This window comes from Chelonia mydas, chromosome 2 (genome assembly GCF_015237465.2).
Source record: "Chelonia mydas isolate rCheMyd1 chromosome 2, rCheMyd1.pri.v2, whole genome shotgun sequence".
Classification (NCBI taxonomy): domain Eukaryota; kingdom Metazoa; phylum Chordata; order Testudines; family Cheloniidae; genus Chelonia; species Chelonia mydas.
The window spans coordinates 142,181,625-142,209,206 of NC_057850.1; the positions used below are offsets into that span (position 1 = coordinate 142,181,625).

The 27,582-nt window shown below is 45.4% G+C and overlaps 1 protein-coding gene across 8 annotated transcripts in view; it reads left to right on the forward strand.

Moving 5' to 3' along the window:
• The window catches only part of NFX1 (nuclear transcription factor, X-box binding 1), a 220,057-nt gene that overhangs the window by 123,625 nt on the left and 68,850 nt on the right, over positions 1-27,582 (forward strand). For 7 of the 8 annotated variants that reach the window (XM_043540287.1, XM_043540286.1, XM_043540291.1 and 4 more), the window contains 3 exons: positions 23,603-23,722; positions 24,527-24,606; positions 25,104-25,334. In XM_043540287.1, the coding sequence (XP_043396222.1) occupies positions 23,603-23,722; positions 24,527-24,606; positions 25,104-25,334 (431 nt within the window). Of the gene's footprint in view, positions 1-15,112; positions 15,186-23,602; positions 23,723-24,526; positions 24,607-25,103; positions 25,335-27,582 lie in introns of all 8 variants that reach the window. The other variant, XM_037893372.2, reaches the window with a different exon arrangement.

The window sequence follows — 27,582 nt, forward strand, 5'->3', positions numbered from 1 at the left end:
CTAGTTGGCAGCCAGTATCAAGTGGAGTGCCCCAAGGGTCGGTCCTGGAGCTGGTTTTGTTCAATATCTTCATAAATGATCTGGAGGATGGTGTGGATTGCACCCTCAGCAACTTTGCAGATCACACTAAACTGGGAGGAGAGGTAGATACGCTGGAGAGTAGGGATAGGATACAGAGGGACCTAGACAAATTGGAGGATTGGGCCAAAAGAAATCTGATGAGGTTCAACAAGGACAAGTGTAGAGTCCAGCACTTAGGACGGAAGAATCCCATGCACCGCTACAGACTAGGGACCGAATTGCTAGGCAGCAGTTCTGCAGAAAAGGACCTAGGGGTTACAGTGGACGAGAAGCTGGATATGAGTCAGCAGTGTGCCCTTGTTACCAAGAAAGCCAATGGCATTTTGGGATGTATAAGTAGGGGCATTGCCAGCAGATCGAGGGATGTGATCGTTCCCCTCTATTCGACACTGGTGAGGCCTCATCTGGAGTATTGTGTCCAGTTTTGGGCCCCACACTACAAGAAGGATGTGGAAAAATTAGAAAGAGTCCAGTGGAGGGCAACAAAAATGATTAGGGGACTGGAACACATGACTTATGAGAAGAGGCTGAGGGAACTGGGATTGTTTCGTCTGCGGGGAGGATTTGGTAGCTGCTTTCAACTACCTAAAAGGGGGTTCCAAAGAGGATGGATCTAGACTGTTCTCAATGGTAGTAGATGACAGAACAAGGAGTAATGGTCTCAAGTTGCAGTGGGGGAGGTTTAGGTTGGATATTGGGAAAAACTTTTTCATTAGGAGGGTGGTGAAACACTGGAATGCGTCACCTAGGGAGGTGGTGGAATCTCCTTCCTTAGAAGTTTTTAAGGTCAGGCTTGACAAAGCCCTGGCTGGGATGATTTAATTGGGGATCGGTCCTGCTTTGAGCAGGGGATTGGACTAGATGACCTCCTGAGGTCCCTTGCAACCTTGATATTCTATGATTCTGTTGTTTACGGGGGACCACATTTTCTCTTGCCTTCAGGTGTATTGCTATTCTGGTGATGGAATCAGTTTCCATCCAAAGCACATGGCCGATCCATCTCCAACGCCTCCTCGTAGTGATGGTGCTCATCTTCTCTTGGCTGCATTGTGTGAAATTGTTCTGGACCAAAATATCTTTAACTTACCATTATTTGCTTACAAATCGAAATTATAGAAGTTAGGGCAGGAGGGGAAGGATCATGCAGTTCACCTCCTTCAATTTGGCCATGTATTCTCTTACCTGTTCACCTGAGTATAATGTAATCTCTTTTTAATCCTGTGTCTTCATTGATGGTGCTTTACCTACCTACTGGCAGCTATTTTATTTCTCACTTCATTTAAGTTTTTCCTTTGATCTAAAACCAAAGGACAAATTTGAGGTAAGGGCATCACTTCTTTGTAAACTGTGAATATATTTTCCCTTTCCTAATAGTTTCATCTCAAATATTTGTTTAGCACAATCCTTCCCTTTCTTTCCTTATGTTAAGGTTACGATTCTGTCAAGGGTATGTTTAGTAAGTCAGGGACAGGTCACAGGCAATAAACAAAAATTCATGGAAGACCGCAACCTGTGCCTGACTTTTACTAAAAATACCATGGTGAAGGGAAGCGGGGGTTGGGGGGAAAAGACAAAGAGGCAGGGATAGAATCCAGATCTGCAGGGCAGCATTCTCATTTGTCTAAAACACAAAACCATTATTTCTCTTCCAGCATTTCCTTCCCTTGTTCATACACACCTTTCAACTTCTGCAACAAATGATGCAAGTCAACAGCCTTATTCACTGAATAACCCGGATTCATTCCCTGAGCACTGTAAATCCTGTGCACTATGACAGGGATCCTGTGGGGGGAAAAATAGCACCTGATCATGTAATTAAAGACTGTATCATAATACATGCACACCAGTGGGACAAATTAATGTTGTTCAGGCAGCATTAATTCTGGCATATCCTAGCTTCTGAGTGCTTGACTTTGCAACCTTTATAATGTTCTTTTAGTGTAGGGCTTTTTGTGTGTAACTTGCTTGATTTCTTAAAAAAGAGTTTAGTTAATGTAGAGCCATACAACATGGGTTATCGGCAGAATCAGAAGCTATAGACCACAGGACAGACCTCTGTTACTAAGGCTATGTCTACACTAAAAACTTCGGTTGACCCAAGTTATGTCGGTGTACAGCAACAGAAGTTTGCATATCCCTCAGGCACGTGCATACTTAGTTGCTTGCACTGGCACTGGATGTACTTACCAGGAGTGCTTGTGTAGATGCAAAGTGCAGTGCACCACAGGTAGGTATGCCAGTGCGCTATGCATTGCCTTCTGGCATAATGCCTTTTGCAAAATGTTGACAGTGTGTTGTGGGGTAGAAATGAGTCATGCCAGGATGTCTGGGACTTAGGGGTCAAGTTCCCAAAATGTAATTTTCTCCATCCCGTAATGACATCCATGGCCTATAATTTTCATGTCTTTTTATTAAAATCCCACAAACCCACGTGACACTTTTCAGTGTCCACCCTCTGACACACAGCAACATTAGATTGCTACTGGCCAGTGGGAAATCATTTTGGAGTTGGAAAATGCACATAGGGAACATTGTCATGCAAGTGCTATGCAGGACTATGACTCTCAGCAACATGCCTCCAGACTAGAGCAGCCCCAGTGGAGTGTCTACCCACTTTGCTCCAGATCTCAGCCCAAGGACCAACGGCCAATGCATAGCAGGGTCCCACCACCATGCTAATTGGCTCTTCTGGAGTCGATGAGGCATCCCCATATGCTCTACAGCATCCCTATTCCCTTCCTGCCTTCCCACATTGAGTAGGCACTAGAAGCGTGTACAACATGGTCCCCATTCCCCCTTTGCTGGGATATGCAAGGGCAATTGCTTACTTAGGACTTCCCTGTCCAATTCTTGTTAGATGAGGATCTGCCTCAACGCCCATTGGTCTCTTTCTATTTATCACCAGATGAGGCAGTACTCTCGGAGTCTACCTCGCCCCCTTCAGATGATTTCAGGGCCCACCAGGACTTAATAAAAAGGGTAGTTGCGGCTCTGCTTATCCAACCGGAGGAGGTGCAAGAAAAGTTGCACAGATTGGTGGACATTTTGACCTTTGTGGGGCCCTCTAGGGTAATTCTCCCTATAAATGAGGCTATCCTAGAGCCCATCAAGATCTTATGGCATATCCCATCCTCCTTTCCTCTCACTGTTAAAAGGGGGGAAAGGAGATATGTCCCTTCATATGGATATGAATATTTTTACAACCACCTGGTTCCCTGATAGTGTCTGCTGCAAACAGGGAAAGAAGCAAGAAAGCTGGACCTCTTGGTGGGAAGATTTATTTCACAAGAGAGTTACAACTGAGAATCACGAACCAGCAGGTTCTGCTGAGTCAGTCTGATTTTAACTTGTGGGAAAGTTTCCTAAAGTTTGACAAGTTTCCAGATGAGGCTAAGCAGGAGTTCACCACTCTGGTAGATGAGGGCAAATTAGTGGCCAGATCATGCTGGAAGCGGCTGACTCAGCGGCTTTTGTTATGGCTTCCACCATTTCCATGCAGTGTTCATCTTGGCTGCAATTGGCAGGTCTACCCCGAGAGATGCAGCAAACCATACAGGACCTCCCATTTGAGAAGACAGATGAGAGGCTTCATAGCCTTAAGGACTTAAGAGCAACACTTGGGAACCTGTATGCTGGCAGTGAAGAGCAAGCCGTTCTTCCTGCAGCAATCAGAGTGGTTCCACCATTCATTCCTCATAGTCAGGATCTGTTGAGAAGGCGGCTAGAGATTATAAGAGATGGCCTCTACCTTCTTCCTCCTCTGCAACTGCCAGTTCATCGAGACAAAACAGATCATCAAAGCAATCATTTTGACCTGTTGGTTGAAAGCAGCCTATCACTTACCAGAGTACCATCATTCCCTTTCCCTGGTTTTGCCAATCACCTATCCCATTTTCTAAGTGCTTGGTCCCCTGTCACCAGTGGGTCCTAAGCACAGAGATACAGGGATACACCCTTTACTTCTGTCCCCACTTCACACACCCCTTTCCTGTTCCTCTTCAGAATCGCACTCACAAGAGCGTGATATTCAGTCTCTCCTCTTTGTGGGGGCCATAGAGGAAGAGGATTGTATTCCTGATACTTCCAAATCCTGAAGGCAAAGGAGGGTCTCCGGCTTACTTTAGATCTAAAATAGCTGTTCTCAAACTATGGGGTGGACTCCCCACGGTGGCAGCAGCAGCGCAGAAATAAGGGTGGCAATGCGGCACTGTCTGCTATGAAAAGTGATGACAAATATCACTTTTCACATTCTCTCCTTTACTTCTGTGTTGCTGCATCCTTACTTCTAAGTCTGCTGTGAAAAGTGATATTGATGAATATCATTTTTCACATTGCCACCTTTACTTCTGTACTGCTGCTGGTCAGTGCTGCCTTCAAAACTGAGTGGCTCGGTATATGTACTTGGGGGAAGGAAGAGAGTTAACGACTACAGACACAGAGAAGGGGGACCCGATTAAATAAGTTGGAGAACCACTGATCTAAAGCAACTAAACAAGTTTCTGAAGAAAACAAAATTCTTGATGGTTACTCTGTTACTTCTGATATCCCTTCCTTAGAGACTGGGGACTGGCTCGCTGCTCTTGACTTAAGGGACACTTTCTTTCATGGGGCAATTCATCACAGCACAGAAATTTCCTCAGATTCATGGTCAATGAATCCTACCACCAGCTCACAGTTCTCCCATTTGGCCTGACAGCAGCCCCTCCCATGTTTACAAAATGCATGGCAGTAGTGGTTGCATTCTTGCACAAGTAAGGAATCCATGTGTTGTCTTACCTGGATGATTGGCTATTGAGAGGCCAGTACAGGTCCCAGATACTCTCCAGCAAGGCCACTATCCAGTCAGCCTTCCACACACTAGGACTCCTAATCAGCGCAGAAAAATCTATCCTGACTCTACTCTCTGAACAAGAATCTATCCTCTCTACTCCTGGACCACCACACTGACCAGTGCATTCCTGCCACAAAAGAGGGTCCAAGTGTGACGAAGTGGGGATTTTCCCTTATGTTGTATGTAAGCCTATGTGTGTCTTACTGTTTTGCATCAATGCTGTGTGTGCCTCAGTTTCCCTGTGTATTGCATCAATGTCTAGGTGGTGGGAATAAGGGTGTGTGATTTTTGCAGTGGCTGCTCCAGCTGCCTGCACAGATGCTATGGCCACCCCTTCGTAACCTGAGACCAGGGAGGGGGATACGACCAGGTGAGTCTTGGCCCGGGAAGCGAGACAAAGGCTGGAGGAGGAGCAATGGGCAGGGCAGGGGCCAGGCAGCTGGAAGTGAGTCAGCCTCGGCTGGCTTGGGGCGCAGTGAGAGGACTGGAGCCCTGGCTCTGGGCTCTCCTCCCGCCAATATGGACTTGGCTGAAAGTCGCGGATTTCTGTGCTAACAAGTTTTGTTCTACGCTGTGTTCCTGTCAACTAATAAACCTTCTGTTTTACTGGCTGGCAGAGAGTCATGTCTGACTACGGAGTTGGGGTGCAGGGCCCCCTGGCTTCCCCAGGAGCCCCACCCAGGCACACTTGCTGCGGGAAGCGCACGGTGTGGAAGGAGATACTGAATGCTCCGAGGTCAGACCCAAGAAGGTCGAAGCTGTGTAAGCTTCTTGCCCTGGAGACAGTATGCTCCGAGAAAGGAGGCATGTTCCCCCAGATTTCTGACTGGCTTTGTATGGAGTAGTTCCAGAGCATCACCCCGATGACTCTGTGACACCAAAATGCAGCTCATTGTACTAGATCTAAATGCTCATCCTCTCACTACAGTTCGAAAATGCCTCAAACTTCTAGGGCACATAGTTTGGCATGGAGGACTGCACTTTCAGAGAACTACAGGGCTGGCTCACCTCAGTATACTCTTCAGCCCACCATCATATGGATACAGTAGTTGAGATACCTGCTTGAGTCTTGTCCTCCAATGACTGATCGATAGACCCATCAAACGCTGGCACAGGAGTCCCCTTTGCTCCTCCTCAGCAGACACTCATTGGATCTAGGTTGGGGAGTTCACTTAGGTCCCTGTCAAACTCTGGAGCTTTTGTCTTCCCAGGACCTAAGTCTCCATATATATATCAGAGAACTCAGGTCCAGCTGTTTGGCTTGCATGGCCTTCCCCCCACGTATCATGGGGCAGAGCTTTAATACTTAATGACAGCACAACAGCCATGTTTCATGTAAATAGACAAGGATCCCGGTCGACAAAGTTATGCCAGGAGGCAGTCTTGCTTTGGAGCTTTTGCATCAGCCTCAAAGTGGCTTATCATCCAGGGGTTCAAAACATTCTGACAGACCGTGCAAGCAGGTTGTTTGCAGGCCACCATGAATGGTCCCTTCATCCAGATGTGTCCGAGGCCATTTTCCAATAGTGGGGTACTCCCCTAGTGGACCTGTTCGCAACAAATGAAAACAAAAAATATCTGTTTTGTTCCTGGGTGGGATAATTTCCTCCTAAACTGGTCCAAAGCCCTGCTATATCCCTCCCCTCCAGTTCTGCTACAAGGTCTTGTCCAAGGTCAAGCAAGATTGTGCTCACATTATACCAATAGCCCCAGTATAGCCTTGACGATACTGGTTTTCATCTCTACTAGCCCAATTGGTCAGACCCCCTCTGTCGCTCCTGAGAGATGCATATGTCATCTCCCAGGACAATGGCTGCCTCCTCAATCACAATCTATAGGCCTGTCAGCGTGGATGCTTCATGGCTGACTTCCTCTGAATGGTGTTGCTCTATTAGAGTAGAAGAAATTCTCCTGAATGTTAATGCTTCAACCAGGTCTACTTACCCTCCAAAATGGAAGAAATTCTCTATTTGGCCTATGCAAAGAGGTGTCCACCCAGCCCAAGCTTCAATTCCACATATCCTGGAGTATCTCCTGTTCCTGAAGCAAGGACTTGCCTTTAATTCCATCAGAGTCCACCTGGTGGCTGTCTCAGTTTTCCACCTTCAACCCTTTTCTCTTCAAACCCTATGTCCGTTAGATTTCTAAAGGGATTGTATGCGCTATACCCACAGACCCGTAGCCCAGTTCTGCAGTTTAGTTCTGATAAAGTTTGATGGCTCCACCCTTTGAGCCACTAGCAACATATTCCTGTTACACCTATCTATGAAAGTGGCTTTCATGGTCATGATTACCTTGGCCAGGAGAGTAGGAGAGCTATGATCCCTGGTGTCAGAACCTCCCTACACAGTATTTTTCAAAGATAAGGTTTTCCTTCGATCTTATCCAAAGTTCCTGACTAAAGTGGTTTCTGATATTTTCACATTAGTCAAGAAATTTACTTACTACCCTTCTTTCCAAAGCCTCATTCAAGTAGGTGGGAAGAGAAACTCCATTCTCTAGATGTTAGAAGTGTTAGTCGGATCCAGGCTTTTTGTCTGGATCGGACTAGCCCATTCAGATCATCCTCACAGCTATTTGTTGTAATTTCAGAAAGAGTAATGGGCCACCCAGTGTCCACTCAGATAATCTCCTCCTGGATTTCTGGATGTATGTGTCTATATGTATATGTCTGTGCTACCGTTCTGTGGATCCAGAACCTCTATCTAAAGTGGTGACTAGCTCAACTAGATCAGTGACGGCTTCCACGGCCTTTCTCGCTTGGGTGCCCATCCTTGACATTTGTAAGGTGGCATCCTGGTCTTCAATCCACACATTTACCTCCCACTATGCCATCACTCATTAGTCTAGACACAACGCCAGATTTGGATTCGTGGTCCTGCAATCCCTGTCCAAGTAGACTCTGAACTCACCTCCAGCTTCAACTGCTTGAGCCCCCCACAGTGGAATGGACATGTGCAATTACTCAAAGAAAACAATGGCTACCTACCTTTCTTTACTGTTGTTCTTCGAGCTGTGTTGCATATGTCCATTCCACAACCCACCATCTTTAAGAACGTAAGAAAATAAGAATGGCCATATTGGGTCAGACCAGTGGACCAGGATCTAGCCCAGTATCTTGTCTTCCAACAGTGGTCAATGCCAGATTCTTCAGAGGGAATGAACAGAACAGGGCAATTGTCAAGGTTCCTTCCCCACTCTGAACTCTAGGGTACAGATGTGGGGACCTGCATGAAAGACCCCCTAAGCTTATTCTTACCAGCTTAGGTTAAAAACTTCCCCAAGGTACAGACTTTGCCTTGTCCTTGAACTGTATGCTGCCACCACCAAGTGTTTTAAACAAAGAACAGGGAAAGAGCCCACTTGGAGACGTCTTCCCCCAAAATATCCCCCCAAGCCCTACATCCCCTTTCCTGGGGAAGGCTTGATAAGAATCCTCACCAGTTTGTACAGGTGAACACAGACCCAAACCCTTGGATCTTAAGAACAATGAAAAAGCAATCAGGTTCTTAAAAGAAGAATTTTATTTAAAGAAAACGTAAAAGAATCACCTCTGTAAAATCAGGATGGTAAATACTTTACAGGGTAATCAGATACAAAACATAGAGAATCCCTCTAGGCAAAACCTTAAGTTACAAAAAGACACAAAAACAGGAATATACATTCCATCCAGCACAGCTTATTTTACCAGCCGTTAAACAATAGGAAATCTAACACATTTCTAGCTAGATTACTTACTAACTTAACAGGAGTTGTAAGTTGCATTCCTGATCTGTTCCCGGCAAAAGCATCACACAGACAGACAAACCCTTTGTTCCCTCCCCTCCAGATCTGAAAGTATCTTATCCCCTCATTGGTCATTTTGGGTCAGGTGCCAGCGAGGTTATCTTAGCTTCTTAACCTTTTACAGGTGAAAGGGTTTTGCCTCTGGCCAGGAGGGATTTTATAGCACTGTATACAGAAAGGTGCTTACCCTTCCCTTTATATTTATGACAGCAATTATCAAGTGATCCATCCCCTGTCATCCAGTCACAGCATCTGGTAGTTAGAGGTTTAGGGACACCCAGAGCATGGGGTTGCATTACTGACCATTTTGACTAATAGCCATTGATGGATTTATCCTCCATGAACTTATCTAATTCTTTTTTGAAGCCAGTTATAGCTTTGACCTTAACATCCCCTGGCAATGAGTTACACTGTTTGACTGTGCGTTGTGTGAAGAAGTACTTCCTTTTGTTTGTTTTAAACCTGCCACATATTAATTTCATTAGATGACCCCTGGTTTTTGTATTATGTGAAGGAGTAAATAACATTCCCTTATTCACTCTCTCCACGGCGTTCATGATTTTATAGACATTTATCATCTCTCCTTAGTTGCCTTTTTTCCCTGAAAAATCCCTATCCTCATAATCTCTCCTCATATGGAAGCTGCTCCATACCCCCAGTTGTTTTTGTTGCCCTTCTCTGTACTTTTTCCATTTCTAATATATCTTTTTTGAGATGGAGCGACCAGAACTGCACGCAGTATTCAAAGTGTAACCATATCATGGATTTATATAGTGGCATTATGATATTTACTGTCTTATTACCTATCCCTTTCCTAATGATGCCTAACATCGTTAGCTTTTTTGACTGCCATTGCACATTGAGCAGATGTTTTCAGAGAACTATCCATAATGACTCTAACACCTCTTTCTTGAGTGGTAACAGCTAATTTAGAACCCATCATTTTGTATGTATAGTTGGGATTATGTGTTCCAATGTGCATTACTTTGCATTTATCAACGTTGAATTTCATCTGCCGTTTTGTTGCCCAGTTTTATGAGATCCCTTTGTAACTCTTTGCAGTCTGCTTTGGACTTAATTATCTTGAGTAGTCTTGTGTCATCTGCAAACTTTGCACCTCGCTGTTTACCCCTTTTTCCAGAACATGTGAATATGTAGAACAGCACTGGTCCTAGTACAGATCCCTGGGGTACCCCGCTATTTGCGGCTCTTTGTTGTGAAAACTGATGATTTATTCCTACCCTTTGTTTCCCGTCATAGCTTCAATTACATGTACATAATTAAACACCTGTAATGCTTTCGCTGTCAATTAGAGAGCAGGACAGTTATTCTCTGGCCCTCAGGGATGTTATGTAGCCTAGTAATCCTTTCAAAGATGGTCAAATATTCCTCAGTAATCTGTTTCCTTGTAACTAGGGTAGAATTTGTCCCAGTCGTGATCCTTGGAGAGGAGTGCTTGCTGCCTGAGGGTTTTGTATCCATAGCACCCGCAACCTGTGTTCATGATTTCTCCTCCCACTTCCAGTCCTCTAGTTCTGTGGCTCACTAATGTGCAGCTATTTCTGCTGCCTGTTTCTGCTTCTCAGCTTCCAGGATTCTTTGGTGTGCTGCTTCCTCTGACTCCCACTTTTCCTTTTCTGCCTACCGGGTTCTCTGGTGGGCTTCCTCTTGTGCTACCTGTTTCTCTTTGGCTGCTTACATCTGGAATTCTCGTTCCTTTGCCACCTCTAACTTGGCAAACTGTAACTTCATGGCTGTTCTGCTGATGGCTGCCTTAGGCTGATTTTCTAAGCTTTTGTCCTCAAGACCTTTTATTGCATCAGTCTGATCTTTGGACCATTTATCCTGCTGGCTCATTTTTTACTTTTAGTTCTCTTTTCTTTACCCGAAATAAACTAATGGAAAATAACTAACTGTAACCTTTTATTTGTCTGTTCCCCAACCTTCTCACTTGTGAATCTCTTAGAATCTAGTTTACAAGTGCTTGGGATCTGATCCTTAGCTAACCAGTAAACTGTGTAAATCCTGGCAATTACATCATTATGAAGGTTATTAGGGTACCCAGGACCATAAGTCACCTTGTTAATTCCCTCCTTCCAGCATGAGGATGCCTTCCTTATGCTTATCTGGGTGCTACCCCTCTAGCCCAAACACTCTTCTGATATCACCCAAACACTCTCCTCTGGGCAATGTTAGCCCTTACTTTGCTTTGCAGGTTAACAATAGGTGCACTCCAGTCACCCCTTATCCACTGAACGCTCCCAGAAATATCAGGTCTGCTGTCTCTAAGGGATCAGTGTACACAGCAGCTTGCATGATTCAACCCATGCATGGGGACATCCTGAGCCCCCCTTCAATCCCTCTTACTGGCCCTAGTCCATGGGACCCATAAGCATGATACTCCAGGTCAGAGCAATCTAACAGGGAATCACTCTCCCTACTGCAAGAGAGTAATTAGAACTTCCACTTGATCCCCATGAGCTGGATCCGCTAGTTCTGCCAGTACTGGCAAGGTTATCCTCCTCATCTCCCGATGAGGCAATCATCCCAGCTTCACCATTCCCTCTGGGTGACCATAAGCAATTTTGAGAGCTGCTACGTAGGGTGGCAGAGGAGCTCCAGATGTTCCTGGAGAAGGTTCAGGACACACAACTCAACACAACTCCTGGACATCCTACATCACACAGGGTCCAGCCAGAGAGTACTGGTGAATAAAGCCAGATATGTCCAGCATATATTGGCAATGTGTATCTCTACCCCCAAGAGGGCTAAGAAGCACTACTTTGTCCCAGCTAAGAGAGCAGAGTTTCCATTTAACCACCTTGCACCAAACTCCCTACTTGTTCAGATTGCCACAGGAAGATGTAGCCACCCACTCTGAAATTAGGGAGCCCAAGTGACTGGACCTGCTGGGAAGGAAGGTTTTTACATCATCTAGTTCAATATTCTGAACTGGAGGCTATGTAGTGCTGTTGGCCAAGTATGATTTTCTGAATTATTGACAGTTCTTGGATTTTAAGAACAAATTTCCCCAAGCAAGACATGGCTCAATTTCAGGCCCTTATTGATGAAGGCAGGTTGGCATCCAGAACTGCATTTGCGGAGAAACTATAACACAATGGAGCATTTGCCCTTCAAGACCAACCTTTTCAGCAAAAAGACTGAGGAGTCTTTGCCCTCACTATAGGACTTCAGGGCAACCCTCCATTTTCTGGGTATATATACACCTGCCCCAAAGATCCACGAACATCCTGGCAAAACAAGAGCTGTGCCTCAACCATTTTGCCATCAGTGATTCTATGAACCTGTTTGTGAAGGGCAGTGTACACAAAAGCCACAATACCTACATCCTACACATCCGTCACATCAATCCAACCTTATTTCCCAGGCATAAGATACTATTGATACCATCTCCACCCAATCCTCACATATGCTTTGGTAGCTCTTTTTCCACAACTGGAGTGCAATAACAGTGGACAAGTTGGGTGCTGAATATCATCCATTCTGGCTATACCAATACGTTTCTCTTCTTACCCCCATCCAAAATGCCCTTCCCCATCCTTCTTTGAGACCATTCTCATGAGGAGATCCTTTGCCCAGAGGTAGAATCCCTCCTTAAAAATGTTTACTAGTTCCCAAAAAGAAGGGAGGGTGGAGACCCACTCTCCATCTGCACCAACTCAGTGTTTTTTGTTTTTTTTATTTGCAAACTAAAATTCCATATGGTTACACTGGCATCAATATTTTCATCCCTCAAAAGGAGCACAGCTTTCAGTATGAAAGATGCATACTTCCATGTGGACATTGACCCCTTCCACACAATATTTCTGTCAGGTTTATGGTGGGTCCTGACCAGTACCAATACAGGTTACATCCATTTGGCCTAGCAACCACACCCAGCATCTTCCTCAAATTGTTTCTAGTAGTAGCAGCACAGTTCAGATGCAGCAGCTTCTATTTTCCTATATTTAGACTATTGGCATCTTGTTGAAAGGACACCTGAAAAAGCCCTTACATCAACATCATCTCTGCTTCACCTTCTCTCATCCCTAGGAGTCTGTGTGAACATGGAAAAATCTACCCTGATTCCAACTAAGACTTCAGAATTTATAGGAGCAATCTTCAGCTCAGTCAGGGTGAGGGTTTATCTCCCGATGGATAGATTTCACACCATGAGTAATGTGATAGACCAGGTAATGTGTGCCTCTTGAACATAATTTCAGACTTTCCTTTCTCTCCCGGAATGCATCATGGACTTATGTCACACTATTTACCAGTCTCCACTTCCATTGCCCACAGACTTAGTTCCAAACAGTATATACACCAACCAGTCACAGCATGAACACCATAGTGACACTTTCTACCTGGTTGAGGACCTCATTAATTGGTGGAAAAATCCTATGTAAGTGTGTGTAGGTATTCCTTTCCTAGCCCCACACCTGAAAAGATGATCATTACAGATGCCTCCATGATAGGCTGGGGACCTCACGTGAACAGTCAGATGGTGCAGGGACTTGGATGCCTCGAGAGCCCAGAATGCACATCAGTCTTGTGGACTTCCGGGCAGTCCAGAAAGTTTGTGAAGCCTTTCTACCGTTCATCCAGTTTCACCATAAACAAGGTTGAGTGAGATCCATCCCCCTGTGTGTAGAAGCTGTCACCTTATGGAACTGGTGGATCAAAAATCATATTACCCTATTGACAGTGTACTCTCCAGAAATCCAGAATTAATTGGAAGACAGCTTTAGCCAGTAGTGAACAGCATTTTCACTCAGTGGGGAACCCCCATTTCGGGCAGGCAAACAGGAAATGCAACATGTACTTCTCCAGGGGAGCTCAAGAAAAGCACTCCAGAGGCGATATTCTCCTTCTGACCTGGTCAGATTACTTGAGCTATGCCTACCCTCCCATCATGATACCACCTCAGGTTCTATAGAAGATTTAGCAAGGCAAAGCACAAGTCATCCTCATTGCTCCCAAATGGCCCAGACAGTTCTGGTTTCTAAGCCTCCTACAAATGTCACCCCATCCAACAATCAGCATGCAATCCTTTCCAAATCTCTTGACTCAGGAGAATGGTAGCATCTACCATCCGAACCCCAAAGCACTTCATCTCATGGCTTGGCATTTGGATGGATGTCAAGCCTAGAAAGTACCTGCTGTGAGGCCTTGCAACCATTCTTAATAATAGCAGAAAAGACTCCACCAGAAAATGCTACCTAGCTAAGTGGAAACATTTCTCTATCTGGGCCCAGCAAAAGCATATATCTTCAGAGACAGCAGATAGTCCCGCTGTTTTAGACTTACTATGAAGGCATCAGTTCTTTCCCTTAATTCACTGCAAGTCCACCTGGTGGCAATCAGCATGTGTCACCTGCCATCAGATCTTTACCCAGCCAGTAACCAAATTCTTGAAAGGCCTGATGAGAACCTTTCCACCAGTAAACAAACAAAATCTTCAACGTGACCTTAACTTAGGACTTTTGGCACTCACTAAATCACCCTTTGAACAACTAGCTATGTGTTCCATGTTTCACCTCTTGATGAAGGTAGCATTCCTCATTGCTATCACCTTGGCCAGAAGGGTAAGTGAACTAGGGGCACTGACAACTGATCCTCCATATGCAATATTCCATGAGGACAAATTTTTGCTGTGACCTACACCCAAAATTCCCTCCTAGGTTAATTTAGGAATTTCACCTACATTGGCTAGTTCACCTACCTGTTTTGGGGGAGGGGTGATTTGGTTTTTTCCCCTGAAGCCCCATGCCTCTGGCAAGGAGAGGATTCTTCATTTCATTGATGTGTGATTTTTACCTGCTGAAAACAAAACAGATCAGAAAGCCTCCTAGGGTATGTCTACACTGAAATTAAACACCTGTTGTTGGCCCTTGTCAACTGACTCCGCTACAGGGTTGTTTAATTTGTGGTGTAAATGTTTGTGCTTGGGCTGGAACCCTGGCTCTGTGACCCTGTGAAGCGGGAGGGTCCCAGGGTTCAAGGCCGAGCCCAAACATCTACACCACAATTAGAGAATCCCATAGCCTCAGCCCAAGTCAGCTGACCAGGCCAACTGTGGATGTTTAATTACAATGTAGACATACTCCTAGACTGTTGGTTGCCATAGCAGAACGAGTTCAAGGTCAAGCTGTATCCTTCCAGAGAATCTCTAAGTCGGTCTCTGGCTGTATTGTACTCTATAGTTGACACAACTCCCTCCCCGTATGGGGTATGGGCTCATATGCATAAGAGGCATCACTTCAAGAGGTATCCCTGCTTGATATTTGCGGTGCAGTTACATGGAGTTCCATCTACACATTCACGGGACATTATGCCTTGGTCCAAGACTGCTCCGCTGATGCATGCTTTGTGGAAGTGGTTCTACAAACATACTTGCACCCTCCTCCTCTCTAGGTACTGTTTTGTCAGTCACCCACAGTAGAATATGCACTCGAAGAAGAAAGGGAAGTAACTGGAGTTCTTCAAGGTATGTGGTCCCTATCTATATTCCATTACCCACTCTCCTTCAGATCATAGAATATCAGGGTTGGAAGGGACCTCAGGAGGTCATCTAGTCCAACCCCCTGCTCAAAGCAGTACCAATCCCCAATTTCTGCCCCAGATCCCCTCAAGGATTGAACTCACAACCCTGGGTTTAGCAAGCCAATTCTCAAACCACTGAGCTATCCTTCCCCCCGATCATGACTGGCTTTGCCATAGACAAAGGAACAGAAGAGCCAGTTGGTCTGCCCTGCCTCATTCTTTGTACCCTCAATACAGAGCACAAGGATAGCAGGGGCTTGGGCATAGACCAACAGACACTGCTTGCAAGAATTCTCTGTTCTCAGGCACTTGTATACCTACAGTGGTATATAGATAGAGACCATGCGTCTCAAAAAACTCCAGTTATAAAGGTAAGTAACTTCCCTTTTTGCATTTCTCTGGGTCCCCCTCAGCCTCTCTCCTGTATCCCCTTAATTCCCTTCTGGTCACAGCCAAAATCCACATATTGAATGTACTTGATGAACTTGTATCAACCAGAATTGTAGTCTTGTTTAAGATCTTGTCAAAGTAATTTGATATCACTTTTCTAAGGAAGGGGAAAAGCAAGCAGCAAGAGACTTTCTACAGAGTCAGAAGCAGGAGAGAATGTCTTAGCTACTGTCTGTACAGAATCTTTCTTGCTTCTCTTTCTTTGTTTGACATAAACTGGATGAATGTCTTCTGATTATCCTTTCTATTTTCCACTCTCTCATGTTCCCTTAAAACCAATTCATTCTCTAGTGGATCTGTGGTGGTGCTGCCCTCAGTTGTCCAGCAATTCTTCTGTCTCTCTTAGTACAGTGGGTTATCAGCTACACACCAAGACGACAGATCTTTTTCTCTAATGCAGCCATCAACTTGAACTTTATGCACAGAAAGCCTCTTCTGTCAACAGGCAGGAAACAAAATGTGGCTTGTAAGGGATGTGTCATAATAACTGTTCCATCACTGGTCAGCGTAAGTAGAATTGTACCTGGAGAAAAAGCTCCTACACTCACTCAGGCCTAGTCTACACTGAGTGGGGGATCGATCTAAGATACGCAACTTCAGCTACGAGAATAGCGTAGCTGAACTCAACGTACTTAGATCGACTTACTGCGACGTCTTCACAGCAGTGAGTCGACTGCTGCCGCTCCCCTGTTGACTCCGCTTGCACCTCTCACAGTGGTGGAGTACAGGAGTCGACGGCAGAGCACTTGGGGGATCGATTTATCACGTCTAGATAAATCAACCCCCGATAGATGGATCGCTACCCGCTGGTTCAGCGGGTAGTGTAGACCTGGCCTCAGACTCCTGTTAGCATGTGGTGTTTCCCCACTCAGGAGTTTGTTTTGCAACTAGTTTATATACCTAGCATAGCAGGTCAGTATGGTTCCTTGTTAACAGGTGTGACAGGGTCGGGCCAGATGGCTACAGGAGAGTGATAGAAGGCAGATATATTATCCCCAGGTTAAGTAGGTCCCTTTTCCCTGGGTAAGGTAACAGGGAAGGTTCCAGAACAATCAGGAACTTTCTGGAAACAATTAAGGCAGACAGCCTGATTAGAATAACTACAGCCAATCAAGAAGCTGCTAGAATCAATTAAGGCAGGCTAATCAGGGCACCTGGGTTTAAAAAGGAGCTCACTTCAGTTTGTGGTGCGCGTGTGAGGAGCTGGGAGCAAGAGGCACTAGGAGCTTAGAGTGAGAAGGCATACTGCTGGAGAATTGAGGAGTACAAGCATTATCAGACATCAGGAGGAAGGTCCTGTGGTGAGAATAAAGAAGATGTTGGGAGGAGGCCATGGGGAAGTAGCCCAGGGAGTTGCAGCTGTCACACAGCTGTTACAGGAGCCACTGTAGACAGCTTCAATCCACAGGGTCCTGAGCTGGAACACAGAGTAGAGGGCGGGCCCGAGTTCCCCCCATCTCTCCATCCCCCCAACTCCCTACTTGATACCAGAGGAGTTGAACTGGACTGTGGGTTCCACCAGAGGGGAAGGTCTCTGGCCCGTTCCCCAATCCACTAGGTGGATCAGCAGAGACTGCGGGGATTGTTTTTTTTACTTTCCCCATGTTGGCCAGTAGTGAGGCTAACTGAGTGAACAGCAGATTTGAGCCACGAAAGTGGCCAAACTGAGGGCTGCCGTGAACCTCTGAGGCGAGAAAATCCTCCAATAAGCGCAGGACCCACCAAGGTAGAGGAGGAACTTTGTCACAACTGGTGTCAGGGGTGAGATTTGGTGTACACAGCGCGGCGGAAGAAGGAGGTGGTTGTTTTAAAAAAAAAAAAAAAAAAAAAAAAAAAAAAGAGAGAGAGAGAAAGACGGTTTTTTTTTTTTTTTTTCACCACAATGGAGGAGGTAGTGCAGGCACTGATACGAGCCACGGCTGCCCAGCAGGAGGCTACCCATGTCCAGGCAGCCGCCCAACAGGAGGCAGTGCGGCTGCCGCAAGAGACTAATTGCCTGCTGATGGACCAGGCTGCTCAAGACCGGGCTATGTTGCAGGAACTGGTAAATCAAGTGAAGGAAGGCCCTTACCGAGTTGAACTATGGCCATGATGGGACGCGGATGATACGGGCCAGCAGTTTTCTGCAGAAAATGACAGGGGAGGATGACATTGAAGCATATCTCCTGGCCTTTGAGAGGACAGCCCTACGGGAGGCCTGGCCTCAAGATCAGTGGTCTGGCATCCTCCCCCCATTCCTGTGTGGAGAGGTCCAGAAGGCCTACTATGATCTGCCTGAAGAAGCTGAAGCAGACTACCCCCAGCTGAAAGCAGAGATCCTGGCCAGATCTGGGGTAACGATCACAGTGCAGGCCCAGCGGTATCACGAGTGGAGGTACCAGGAAAACAAAACCCCGCGGTCCCAGTTGTTTGATTTCATCCATCTCACACGAAAGTGGTTGCAAACTGAGTCCCGAAGTCCGGAGGAGGTACTAGAGGTTCTGGTCATCGACTGGTACATGAGAGGACTATCGCCAGACCTTCATGCCTGGATTAGCCAGAACGAACCCTCCACCTACGACGAGGTTGTTGCAGTGGTAGAGAGGCAAAGGACAGCGAGGGAGCTGACCCGACCAGTTAAGGAAGAAGCACCCTGCATTAAACTAGCAGCACCAAGCCCTAGAGCTCAGGTGACTGGGCCACCAGGAGAGCCCAGGTGGAAAAAGAGAGAGGCTGAAGGCCCACCAGAAGCCACAAAAAGTCAGAGCACTGCGGGGGAAGAGGATCATGATGTTAGACTGCCCAAACCAAGAGACCAGGGAACGCCTAGGACTCCATACAGATGCCTGCTGGGAGTGGAGACACATAGCTGCACAGTGTCCCAATGCTGAGGAGCCTATGCAGTGTAACCTGGGAAACTGGGCAGTCCCATGCTCCCTAATCCACCTTGTGGGGGTCTCACTAACCCCACATATGTACACCAGACCAGTGAAGCTAAATGGGGTAGAGACCACAGCACTGGTTGATTCGGGGAGTGCTATCACGCTTGTCTCGGGGAAGCTCGTGAAGCGTAGTCAGCTGCCGTGGGCTAAGCTTATGGGGATAACATGCGTCCATGGGACAGTTGGTTATTACCCCACCATCCCAGTAAAAACTGAGTTTCAGGGGAACGCTCCTGAGGTGGTAGCAGGTGTAGTCCCTAAACTCCCATACCCGGAGCTCATAGGGAGGGACTTCCCAGGGCTTGGAGACTTACTCCCAGTAAGGGAATTGGAGAAAGGGGGAAACTCTGAAGTCAGTGAGGCATCCACACTAGACTGTCAACCCCCAGTCTTCTCTGAAATATCCCCAGATTTGTTCTCCACTCCCAGACAGGATAGAAAGTCAAAAAGGGAAAGGAGGGCAGCTAAGGCCTTGGGAACCCAAATACTGACCCAAAGCCAGAGGGTTGCTGTCGTAGGTAGGTGGACCCGAGCAGCTGAAAAGGAGGCCACCCAGGAGAGAGAAGCACCCAAGTCTGACCCACACCCTAACGCCTCTGAACCAGTAGAGGCAACAGAGACTAGGCCCCTAGATCTCGGGCAGATTAGTCCCGGGAGAGGAAATTTTGGACTGGACCAGGCTGAAGACTCAAGGTACGATAACGTTAGGAAGGAGGTGACCAAAATAGATGGGGTCCCTGTTGAAGTGAAAACCCAGGGACCAGGACCCTACTTCATAATGAAGAAGAATCTCGTATACCGGGTTGCACCAGTACAGGGGCAGACGGTACAGCAGATCCTAGTACCTCAAAAACACCAGAATGCTGTATTAAGTCTTGGCCATAGTCCTCTTTTCGGGGGGCATTTGGGGGTAGAGAAGACCCTGGCACGGGTCCTGCGACGATTCGAGAAAAGATAGCCTGGGGCCACCAATATATACTTGTCGTTCTGGATTACGCTACTTGCTACCCATAAACCGTCCCCCTGCGAAACACAGCCTCTAAAACGATAGCTAAAGAGTTGGTGGGGATCTTTGCCCGAGTGGGGCTACCAAAGGAAATATTAACAGACCAGGGTACCCCATTTATGTCGAAGCTAATGAAGGACCTCTGTACGCTGCCCCATATCTGTACCTTAGAACTTCAGTCTATCATCCGCAGACCGATGGGCTGGTAGAAAGGTTTAACCGAACTCTCAAGACAATGATAAGGAAAGTGGTAAGTTGGGACGGGAAGGAATGGGACACCCTACTACCCTACCTCATGTTCGCAATCCGGGAGGTACCTCAGGCCTCAACTGGGTTTTCCCCCTTTGAGTTATTATACGGACACCAACCCCATGGCATACTAGATATTGCAAAAGAAATCTGGAAAGAGGAACCCAATGAGGGGAGAAATATAATTGACCATGTGTTGCAGATGCGACAACGGATAGCCTGGGTCACCCCATGGTACGGGAACATTTGGAAAAGGCGGAGGAAGCTCAGCGAACCCATTACAATCACCAGGTAAAAGTCCGACAGTTCCAACCAAGGAATCGGGTGATGATGTTGGTACTCACGGCAGAAAGCAAGCTTTTGGCCCAATGGCAGGGGCCCTATGAGGTGGTTGAACCCATGGGGGAAGTAACCTACAAGGTGCGGCAGCCAGGACACCGGAAACCAGAACAAATTTATCACATTAACCTCTTAAAGCCTTGGCACCAATGAGAGGCGTGTGTAGTGGCCCAAGAGACCTCGATCCAAGGAAATAACGTGCAGGAGCAGATCAGGATATCCACTGATCTGACACCAAACCAGAAGAAGGAGGTAACTCAGATGATCAACCGATACCAGGACGTGTTTTCAACCAGACCAGGTCAGGCCACCGAAGCATATCACCACGTTATCACAGACCTTGGGGCAAAGGTAACTTTAAGGCCTTATCGGGTCCCAGCGGTAAAAAGGGAGGAGATCAAGGCAGAGGTAAAAAGGATGTTGGAGCTGGGAGTCATCGAAGAGTCCCACAGTCAGTGGTCAAGCCCAACTGTGTTGGTGCCCAAACCCAATGGCGGCATTAGGTTTTGTAATGACTTTCGCCGGCTGAATGAGAGATCCAAATTCAATGCATACCCCATAACCCGTATCAATGAGTTAGTTCACCGCCTAGGCAATGCCCGATTTTTGACCACCCTTGATTTAACAAAGGGATACTGGCAGATTCCCCTTGTCAAAGATGTGAAAGAAAAGAGGGCATTCTCTACCCCAGAGGGTCTGTTTCAATATACTGTTCTTCCTTTTGGACTGCATGGGGCACCTGCCACCTTCCAGTGTCTTATGGACAAGCTTCTACGGCCCCATACCAGTTATGCAGCGGCATACCTGGATGATATGATTATTCACACCCCCGAATGGGAAACCCACTTGGAAAAGGTGGAAGCAGTTCTGGACACGCTAAGACGGGCTGGCCTCACAGCCAACCCAGCCAAGTGTGCTATAGGGCTAGCCGAGGCTAAATACCTTGGCTACATTGTAGGAAGGGGCATGGTCAAGCCCCAGCTAAACAAACTAGAGGCTATCCAAAAATGGCCCTGGCCTAATTGGAAAACGCAAGTCCGGGCATTCCTGGGTGTGGTGGGGTGCAACTGACGATTTATTCCCCATTTTGCTACCAGAGTGAGTCCCCTGACAGACCTGATAAAAGCCCGGGGTCCGGACATGGTGAAGTGGACAGATGCCTCAGAGAAAGCATTCATGGATCTATGAACAGCCCTCTGCAGTAACCCCATGTTTATAGCCCCAGACTTCAACAAAGAATTCATTTTACAGACAGATGCATCTGAAGTAGGATTGGGAGCTGTCCTATTGCAGATGGTCGGAGATGAAGAACACCCAATCCTCTACCTCAGCAGGAAACTCCTCCCGAGAGAGCAGAAGTATGCCGTGGTTGAAAGAGAGTGCCTAGCTGTGAAATGGGCCACGGAAACACTATGTTATTACCTTCTGGGACGACGGTTTACCCTTGTGACCAACCATGCACCCCTCCAGTGGATGCAACGAAATAAAGAGAAGAACGCAAGGGTGACCAGATGGTTCCCGTCCCTACAACTTTTCCAATTCACCATACGACACTGGGCTGGAAGCCACAGTGGTAATGCAGATGGCTTGTCACGGGTACGCTGCCTAACGTCCCAAGTTGCCCAATCCTGTGGTGTTGAGCAGAGGGGGGGATATGTGACAGGGTCGGGCCAGATGGCTACAGGAGAATGGTAGAAGGCAAATATATTAGCCCCAGGTTAAGTAGGTCCCTTTTCCTTGAGTAAGGTAACAGGGAAGGTTCCAGAACAATCAGGAACTTTCCGGAAACAATTAAGTCAGACAGCCTGATTAGAACACCTGCAGCCAATCAAGAAGCTGCTAGAATCAATTAAGGCAGGCTACTCAGGGCACCTGGGTTTAAAAAGGAACTCACTTCAGTTTGTGGTGCGCATGTGAGGAGCTGAGAGTGAGAAGGCATACTGCTGGAGAACTGAGGAGTACAAGCATTATCAGACATCAGGAGGAAGGTCCTGTGGTGAGAATAAAGAAGGTGTTGGGAGGAGGCCATGGGGAAGTAGCCCAGGGAGTTGTAGCTGTCATGCAGCTGTTACAGGAGCCACTATAGATAGCTGCAATCCACAAGGCCCTGGGCTGGAACCCGGAGTAGAGGGTGGGCCCAGGTTCCTCCTATCCCTCCATCCCCCCAACTCCCTACTTGATACCAGAGGAGTTGAACTGGACTGTGGGTTCCACCAGAGGGTGAAGGTCTCTGACCCGTTCCCCGATCCACTAGGTGGATCAGCAGAGACTGCGGGGATTGTTCTTCTTCTGTTCCCTATGTTGGCCAGTGATGAGACTAACTGAGTGAACAGCAGATTTGAGTCACGAAAGTGGCCAAACTGAGGGCTGCCATGAACCTCTGAGGCGAGAAAATCTGCCAATAAACGCAGGACCCACCAAGGCAGAGGAGGAACTTTGTCACACAGGGAAGGATTAACAGCTCAGACTTCAATCACATAGCCTGAACAAAGGGTCATGATCCCCAGTCACAGGGCCCTTAGAGAGACAAACAGATCAAACATACACTCACTACGTCAAATCAAATTGCAGGTTCTGCAGCTGCTACTCAAACTCCCCTTAGCCTCTCCCTTTTGCCTTAGGTCTTAACATGAGTACAATACTTAAAATTTTTGTTCAGGGCCTATTTTCCTGTGACCAGTTTTCTAAGATTTATTAAAAAGTTAATATTAACAGTCTGGAGAGCACCCCTACTAAAGCTTTTAAACTCTTGGGTGTAAGTTCTGCTAATTTAAAGGACCTGCCATTTTAAAAATCTTTTAACTTTAGTAGCTGCTGTGTAACATGCCCTTTAGTTACTGTTGGATTAAAAAGGACGTCATCATTATATAGTATGAATACATTATCCAGCTTGATTCCAAATATAGAACAGAAATATTTATTGAACATGTTTGTATTGTGTACCTCCTTATTCAGTTTTATCTTCATCTAGTAATGGATCTATATCATTGCTGACATGTTTTGTTCCTGATTTTTGTAAAACCCTTTCTTACTGATTTTTAACCATATTGGCCATGGGTATATTGATACCTTTAACTTCTAATATCAATTGCCTATATTTTTAACTGATTTGTATTAATTACAATTTTTCTCTTTTTTTCCCATTTGTTACATAATTTCTTATTTTTTTATTGTTCCTTTAACTTTCTTAAATTGGATTTTTTTTTAACGAAGGTAATATTTTTTTTATGATGTAGGAGTTCTGGCTTTTAGGGTGCTTTATGCCAAATAGAATCTCTAATATCAACTTTTTAAAACATTTGTTTTTGGTTTTTTTTTAAGCAACTCAAAACGTAATCCCACGTGACTAAACTTCAACTCTGTTTATTAGTTGTTTGGTTTGTTTTGCTTTGTCAGGTTTTGATGAACTAACTTGTTACTGTGGTGAGTCGGTAATTTATCCTCCTGTTCCTTGTGGTACTCAGCCACCAGAATGTAAAAACTCATGTACCAGACCACATGAATGTGATCATCCAGGTAAGTCATAGGTACGCCCACATAACATTTTTAAATTGTCCAGTATCTACATTTTTCTGTGTTCTCAGATTTATTGTTTGGTGTTCGAAAGATGAACCAGATTAGGTATATTTAAATCTTTCATTTCCATTAATATAATGTTACTTTTTTTCCAAGTAAAATTGTTGGGGTTTTACACACCATCCAAAGTGTCTGAAGAATTTTTTAGCCATTCAAATAATCAAATCTCATTTTAACCTTGAGATTAAATAGCATATTCTGAAAAGTAAGCACATGGTGACCTCCCCTTCTTGTAAAAAATGAGAAGAATGTGTCTTCACTACAACTGTAATATCTCATTTTATTATTTGGGATTACTATAATTAGTAGTAGATCTGCAGAAAATTGATACAAAGCATAGTACAGAACAAATTGATCAAATTACTGACAAATGCTTTCTTATGCCATGCTCTAGAACAGTGGTTTTCAACCTTTTTTCATTTGCAGACCCCTTGGAAATCTTAGACATAGTCTGCAGACCCGCTGATGGTCCGAGGACCATAGGTTGAAAACCACGGCTCTTAAAGCTAATACTCAAAATGTCCTACCATTCAGCACAGGAACTCCAGGAAGGAAGGAATGTCTATGCAGCTAACAAGTCATCCTGACGTTAAAGAATTTAAACATAATAGAATACCACACAAACATAAATTGTGTGGTTCTGAAAGAAGAAATTAGAATATAAAAGGCTCTGTAATATAAAATGTCTGAGTGAACTAAAGTATTTAAGAATTGTTTCCTGATTTTATATTCCTATGTCTGCAGTGTACCATACGTGTCATAGTGAAGAGAAGTGCCCACCCTGTACATACCTCACTCAAAAATGGTGTATGGGCAAGCATGAAGTAAGTGTGGCTGCTATTGACCAAATTACGACGACATTTTTAATTACAAATGAGCCATAGCTTTATGTGGGCTGTTATTTCTAAACTACATGTTACTTTGTGACTTGATATTTGCTTCTCTAAGGCTACTTCCGAAGTAGCCACAAAATTGATACCCACAGAAACTATGCTGATGGTGTTTGTAGGTGTTTGTAAGTACACTGTTTCATGCAGTTTAAAATGATGAGAAGCACTTTTGCTTTCGTTAGACCACATGTGTACAGACTTGATCCAGTATTTCCAGGTATAACATAACATATATATATATGTATATATACACACACACACACACTCAGGTTTGTGTTTAAAATAGATTGCAAAGAGCTTAGTGCAAAACCATAGATAATTTTCTTCTAAAAATCTATGCTCTATTAAAATATGGACATGATTAAAAGTATATGAGAACACTTTACAATAACACATTCACTGTTAGTTACGATGTCTTTTTCCCTTTCCAGCTGCGGAACAATATTCCCTGTCATCTCACTGACATCTCTTGTGGTCTTCGCTGCAATCAAATGTTAAAATGTGGAATGCACAAATGTAAAAGGATTTGTCACAAAGGGGTGTGTCTCATAGATGAAGAGTGCAAACAGCCATGTACTAATCTGAGACTATACTGTAATCATCCCTGTATGGCTCCATGCCATCCGTCTTTACCTTGTCCTTCAACTTCTTGCAACACAAAGGTGATGGCTCTGGAACGCAGAACATAATTCACAGACAGACAAATTGTACACTAACAGGTTTCAGTCAATAATGAAAGATTAAAAAAAAAATTAAAATACTGACATTGAAACTTTCAAGATAATGCAATACTATCAGTATGCAAGTTTTGATATGAATTATTATATTAATATGTGATAAAGCATTATGTATTTTATGGTTATTTTGTTTTTCAAAATTGCCACTATTAGAATGGCTGGTAGTTTGGGCAAAAGTACCTGCCAGATTTCTATCTGTTAAAATATTTGTCCCAGATCCTCAAATGTGATCCATTCACTTTTTGCTCCTGCATAAGCTAGCTCTCTATTGCTTGTGGGGATTTGGTATGGGTACGGAAATGTGGCGGAGGAGAGTTGTATCTGTCCTCGCTTGATATAAAATCGTAGTGACCTTAAGCTAGTGACATAACATAGAGCAGCCTGCTGGGGGCAACCACATAGAACAGACTCCTTCACACACCCACATCATCTGATCTTTGCTCAGAAGCAGGGAAAATCAAACTGTATATATTTCACTATAGTAGATGTGAACAAAATAACCACCCAAATCTCCCAATAAAAATGGTGGTTCTTCGAGTGCTGGTCCTTATGTGTATTCCACTGTGAGTACATGTTTTTGATGAGCCTGAGATTGGAAGATCTTGCTACTAGTGTCCATTGGTCCGTAGCTGCACTCTTGTCTCCTCGTGCTCTGAACCTATGTTGTAAGAGACCATGCAGCCAACCACCTCTCTGATTCCTTCTTACTGCTGCGTGGTCTGAGACGGAACACTCTAGTGTCCTCAAAGTTCTTTCTTCAACTTTATCTGTAAATAGTTTTAAAATATTTTTTTATTAGATAGTGTATTATTTTAATTTAATTAGTTAGGGAATGGGGAGCCCTTTTTCCCCTTTAGAGGCTTTCCCCCAATCCTATCTCTCCACCCTCTTCACAGCATGAAGACTGAACTATGTTGGGAGTACTGGGATTCAAAAACTGCCTCTCCTGCCCATGAGCCTTCCTGGTCAGTAAATCATCAGAGGTGTCTATGCTGCCTGGGAGAAGTATATTTCTCTACCAGGTACAGTATCTACTGCTCCTTTCCTAGCTGGACCTGCCAGGTGCAGGACTTCAGGCTCAGAATACATTTTATGGAGCAGGCAATGAGACCTTAGTCTGATGCAGGCCAGACAGCCCTCCCATATATTGGTCAAAGCACGTCCCCAGTTACCATCATTTTTGATACCTGGGTGAATAGGAATACAGTTAAGGACTCCTCCACTCAAGAGAAGCAATCTCTATGCTCGAGAGAATACTCTTCCTCAAAGTCCCCTCCCCAGCTGTCATTTGAATCATCATGCTCTGGTTCCAAATCCCCAAAGACCCATCATATTTATTCTGAGGCTCAGAAGACTAACACTTCTCTGGCCACTACCACTTTGCCATCGCTACTGAGCAAAGAAAAATGCCATGAGTCTCGACCTCCACTACCAAAGAATTCTAAGAGCTATATGTACTGATGGTACTGTCATGTTTGCCTTTGGAATCTAAGACTTCCTACACCAGCTCAAGTATGAGGAGACAAGTACCATCATCCTCCATCTGGAAAGAAGTATATCACTACCGAGCATATCACTATCTAGTCCAGTCCACATTCTCCCATCATTTCAGCACTGGTTCTCAACAGGGAGATGTTGACAACATTGGTGCAGGATTGCTACAAGGACAGAGATCCTTCTCTGCTGCCATCCACCATCAATGATACCAAGGGCACCGCCATTAGAAATGGACCCCACATTTTCATTGGAAGTTTCAAACATTGAGCAAAGACCGTCATCACCCCCACTGAGGTAGGTTACCCCAGACACAGGATCCAGACCTCCTGGGTTTCTCCACTAGACCATAAGGTGGCATACCTCACCAGGACTGTTGGTCATGCCTTCGGAACTACCACAACCCATAATGGATCCTTATCGCTGTCCATAATGGGGACCATGGAACCCATTTACCCGTTATCCAGAGCCAGTGCAGTCACATAGAGAATCACATCATTCCCTCCACCCCCGTTCCACAAGAGACCAGCCTGAGCTCCTTCTAGAAGCCATGGAAGAAGGGGGGAGAAGAACTGGATCTTGTGGTACTACCCATCCCATCGGGTATATCATCTTCCTTTCCTAACAAAGTGGTCGTTGTGTCATTGTCTTCTCCATCAGAGGACCGCAGATGGTTCCA